Genomic DNA, 3,438 nt, shown 5'->3' on the forward strand with positions numbered 1-3,438 from the left:
GAGAGAGAGAGAGAGAGAGAGAGTGTGTGTGTGTGTGTGTAGGCCTATGTGTGTGTTGTTTGTTTGCGTGTCCGCGCTCAGGATCATCCGAGTCCATTTTGTATTTCCTTGAGAAAAAAAGGCTTTTTCTTTTTTCTTTTCTTGAAAAATAATGTCCAGTTGTGCTTCCGTATCATCCGTCATAATTAATCACACAACCTTGACTTTGAGCGAGCTAACAGGACACAGCGGACTTATGGAAAAGGATCCAATTATATAAATATAATTAATCTTTTAGCTTGGCGTTCCGTAGAAGAATACATAATCATTCCACAGTGACGCGCTACAACATTGAGGGCAAATGGTAGGTAGGACGACCCGATACGTTCCCTACAGACACCATCTTTATGAGAAAAGGCCCGACCAACGATTTCTGGTCCTGAAAGAATTGAAAAGTTGAAGAAATAGAAGGTCTAACTCACATTTGGTCGCGTTTAAGCACAAGGGGGCTATCCCGAAAAATGCTGTTTTGAGAAAATCGAAGGTAAAGTTTTGGCCCTTTGTTCAGTTTCTTTAAAAGACAAGGAGAGTTTTCTCTATAACCAAACAAATATACGCACCAATGAAACCAAACTTCTCCTATAGGAAGGGCAATATCCACTTTTGGTGTAGGTTAAGATTTCTGGAAACCCCCGAAATTTGGGTTAGCCCGCTTGTCCTTAAAAGACACCATTGTGCTTTAAAATAGGATTCTTTTCGTATGACTTTCGTCGAGTGAGACTACTCGGCAAAGCGTTGGAATGAAATATACTGTCCGAATGGTATTTAATTAAAGTTATGGCCTTTACAAATTACCTAAACTCTCAGTAAATCCAGACCCCCTCCCCCTCCCTCCGCTACACACACACACACACACACGCACACACACACACACACACACACACACACACACACACACACACACACACACAAACACTCTCACACACACACACACTCACGTGCATGCCCGTCCATTCACACATACTCTCTCACACATCCTCTCTTTCACATAGATTACAAGTACACTCACAATTTTATATTATGCTTACACTCACAAACTGACCTACGGTCACATGATGATGTAAATCAAGAATTATAATTAATAACAATAATAATAAATAGCATTTGTATAGCGCATATCCTCGCTCGACAGCAAGCTCTATACGCTTTACACTATATTATTACCCCAGCAGACCATAAAACTCTCAGAAACATTCTCAGCTTCCCGGGAAGCATACAGTGCAAGCAGCTGATTAAGCGCTCAAACACTAACAAACTGACAAGATCTTTCGCTTTCTATAGCTGGGTACCCATTCTCACCTGGGTAAAATGAGGAAAATTCATGTAAAGTGCCTTTCCCAAGGACACAACGTCGGGTCCCTGGCGGGATTCGAACCCACGACCTTACGGTTGCGAGTCCGATAGCTTAACCACTGAGCCACCGACGCCATTATTAATAGTAATTTTAGCTAGTCATATAATCAGTATTCTGATAGCAATCTGGTGGTATTCTGATAAGCCTACATGTTTAACATTCAAAGAAATGCTAATTTATTTAGTTAACAAGAAAAACGGAATCAGAATGACAACACAGTAAATTAACACGCCTTTGTTTCTACTCACTCAAGCACATAGGCCGTATGCAAGCACATGTTCCCACTCTCAGCACCCGCGTTTGTTGTGTAGCAGTTAGGTGCTTCGGAGTCCCACGCAAGAGGCCCAATTTCGGTTCCCGAGCTGGGAGAAGTGGAGTCTCTTTGCTTTTTACGACAAGCAGAACCTTTGTTTTTTTACTTATCACAGAGGTTTGCACAGCTTATTCGTGTACATTGGGCTAATATTTGATAGATGTATTATTTTCTTTATAACTTTTTTAAAATTCCATTTTTTCTCTTTTCTCCACAGCTCTGGCTGTCCGATTCGTTACTCGTCGCTACATTGGTGAATACGATCCTTTCCTGGGTGAGTTTTTACACGAATCAACAGCTGTGGAAATTAAAGGATAAATATGCAAAGAAATCAAGAAACAAATAAATGAGCAATGTAATAAATTATTATGAATTTTTTTTAAAAAGAAGTAAATGACAGGCCTCGTGATGATAACTATTACATCCGTCATTATTACTGATTACGACCATTAACGTCCAAGGAAGAAAAGAAGTTATAGTAGACTTTGCTAGCTGCCGCATGTAGCTATCATTGTAAAAGATAAAAGTAAAGGAAATATAAGCAAGCAGTATGATCTCAAACGCCAGAACTCACCAATGGTTGCAGCACCTTTCCTTTTTCTTAAGTCGTTTGCTTATCTACCTAAAGAATTATTGTATGGTGATGGTTAATGCTAACATTAAGGTCTAGGAGGCAGGACCTCCGATTATAATGTCCATCTCAGAAAGGACAGAGTTAAGTTGGACTTGAAAAATCTGCCAAACAATTCAAGTTTAAGAGAGAGTGCCCCGTTTTGGGATTCTACAGGCAGCCCGACGAAGTCGGAATTGCAGACACGGTAAAAATTCAAGTTTTAAAATCAGTAGCGTAAGTCTTTTAGATAGTACTATCTACTTTCTTTGGTAAAGACTAATGGCCTTAATAAAGTGGAGAATACTGTTGTAAACAATGATCCAAAATAAATTCTTCAAATTAGAGCATTAGAATAATATTTCTTTCTGGTTTCTCCAAAGTCTGGGCATTCTGTTAGGGTGTGCCTGGTCGTAAGGACAGCATTGCATCCGACGCAAAATTTTAATAGTTTTTCATTTCTCTGCAGAAGGTATCTATGTGTCATTGATATCATCTTTTGCTACCCTTCAGAGAGAGTGTACAACTGCCAGAGATCCATACAAGGCAACATGGTGGACTTTGAAGTGCTGGACACAGCAGGACTTGTGAGTTTAGTTTCAGTCAGAGTTTTAAGGCACTCGCAAAACAAATAGATCATATTTCAAGCACTAACACTTACAAATAGATCATATTTTAAGCTCTAACACTTGTACTTCTGTCGTGGCGGCGATAAAAGGGAGCATTGGTTTCTTCTACTGCAAAAACAATTGTGAGACAGCATGGTGGAATCAGGCTCTCGTCAAAATGATGAAATCAAAGATATTGGCAGTTTTCTGTCCGTTTGGCAATTTTTATCTAATTTTTGTTTTTAAGCTCAACAGCTTTTACGTCCATTAAAAAAACATTTCTGTGTGGATTATCCCGAAAAACGTTGATTAAAGGTACAAAAAATGTAATTTTTCAGTTTTCAAGGACTCTCACGCATTGAAAGATACCAAGCTTTGGCGGTCATTTTCTCCCTTAATTTTCCTCTGAAATCAGGTTACCCTACTTACTTCAATCATAAACATTTCGACTTCTATTAAAGATAGATGGGTACTTTTTTTACTAAAAGATAGACAAATGAACAGGCTTTGAGAT

The 3,438-nt window shown here is 39.0% G+C and overlaps 1 protein-coding gene across 2 annotated transcripts in view; it reads left to right on the forward strand.

Moving 5' to 3' along the window:
- LOC101855737 (ras-related and estrogen-regulated growth inhibitor) overlaps positions 1–3,438 on the forward strand; it is a 13,063-nt gene that overhangs the window by 7,846 nt on the left and 1,779 nt on the right. For both annotated transcript variants that reach the window (XM_013085211.2, XM_005103039.3), the window contains exons 3-4: positions 1,924–1,980; positions 2,830–2,903. In XM_013085211.2, the coding sequence (XP_012940665.1) occupies positions 1,924–1,980; positions 2,830–2,903 (131 nt within the window). The remainder of the gene's footprint in view (positions 1–1,923; positions 1,981–2,829; positions 2,904–3,438) is intronic.

This window comes from Aplysia californica, unplaced genomic scaffold (genome assembly GCF_000002075.1).
Source record: "Aplysia californica isolate F4 #8 unplaced genomic scaffold, AplCal3.0 scaffold00356, whole genome shotgun sequence".
Lineage (NCBI taxonomy): Eukaryota > Metazoa > Mollusca > Gastropoda > Aplysiida > Aplysiidae > Aplysia > Aplysia californica.